At 50.0% G+C, this 1,057-nt stretch overlaps 1 protein-coding gene and 1 long non-coding RNA gene across 4 annotated transcripts in view; both read left to right on the top strand.

Annotated features, from left to right (window-relative positions):
- The first annotated feature begins 6 nt into the window (after positions 1–6).
- Positions 7–1,057, top strand: part of LOC111665274 (uncharacterized) — a 33,498-nt gene continuing 32,447 nt past the window's right edge. For all 3 annotated transcript variants that reach the window (XR_015438076.1, XR_015438079.1, XR_015438077.1), the window contains exon 1: positions 7–245. This is a non-coding gene — a long non-coding RNA (uncharacterized LOC111665274). The remainder of the gene's footprint in view (positions 246–1,057) is intronic.
- The window catches only part of LOC147818341 (uncharacterized), an 8,863-nt gene continuing 8,356 nt past the window's right edge, over positions 551–1,057 (top strand). Inside the window, exon 1 of the mRNA XM_087177672.1 lies at positions 551–614. Within this exon, the coding sequence (XP_087033798.1) occupies positions 551–614 (64 nt within the window). The remainder of the gene's footprint in view (positions 615–1,057) is intronic.

Below are 1,057 nucleotides of genomic sequence, written 5' to 3'. Positions count from 1 at the left end.
GTGTGTTTCAGGGCCGTCTATCGGGACGCAGACATCTACCTCCTGGACGATCCTTTAAGCGCAGTGGACGCTGTGAGCGACCAGCTGAACTTAAAAGTTTAGTGTGTAGCAAGTGTCGGACGAAACGTGTCTGTGTGTCCACGAGCAGGTGCATCTGCGGCCTGCCGAAGAACAAGTGTCCCGTCCCGGTCGCCCAGCAGCTGCAGCACCTCAGGGCCGCCGACCAGATCCTGGTCCCGAAGGAGGTTTGTGCAACACATTCACCGACACCTGCCGCCGCTTGTTGCGCTTCAGACGGCGCTTTCAGCTCGCTCTTCTAAAGAGGATATAGTTTATTCCCTCGCATCACCGGCTCCGGTAAAACTATGTCGAAGGTACGAGCTATGCGCGCTAGTAGCTCGGTAGTTGACCGTACAAACCGACACGGAAGTCTTTTTACCCCCCAACGTCCGAAGATCCGAAGACCCAATGGATTTGTTTTATTTTTGATGGAGATGTACCATTTCTAACCATTTCACGTAGGACCGCTTTCTCAACGAGGGCCAGTACAATGCGGGATTATAAAGCACGGATCAGCACCGACTGTCCGAAACCCAACTTCAAATTTGGGAACTGTAAGTTTCACCATTTTATGTCGCTTTACCGTATGTGCACGAGAGCCTGTTGCACGTGTTGTTAGCACGGCAGCTAACGCGGCTAAGGTTTTGCCTCGTGCACACAGACGGGTGCAGATTGTATGCAATTCCTCTGCTTGGTGTCGCCGTGTGACGTCGATTAGAGCCGCCCTGCCGACTTTATCACACTTGAAAGGCGTTTTAACTGTCCGTAAAGTCGAGCCGGTAAAATTCCGGGCTTGTTTATCGGTGCTGTGAAAGTTAGTATTGAGAGTCACGCCTTATGATGTCCGTTTTAACGTTTGTATCATGTTTCCAGATTCAGTGCCTGGAGGGAATATCTAGATAAGCGCAGAGTTACAGGGGATATGTGAAAGAGGATAGTAATACACATTTTTTGTATTTTGCAGGGATAGTGAGCTATTTGCGGCATTTACAATCTA

The sequence above is a fragment of the Seriola lalandi genome, unplaced genomic scaffold, assembly GCF_002814215.2.
Source record: "Seriola lalandi dorsalis isolate HSWRI2012SDOR001 ecotype SW California unplaced genomic scaffold, Sedor1 jcf7180002054630, whole genome shotgun sequence".
Classification (NCBI taxonomy): Eukaryota; Metazoa; Chordata; class Actinopteri; order Carangiformes; family Carangidae; genus Seriola; species Seriola lalandi.
The sequence above is the reverse complement of the archived record's forward strand: the minus strand, read 5'-3'. Positions and strand labels throughout refer to the sequence as shown.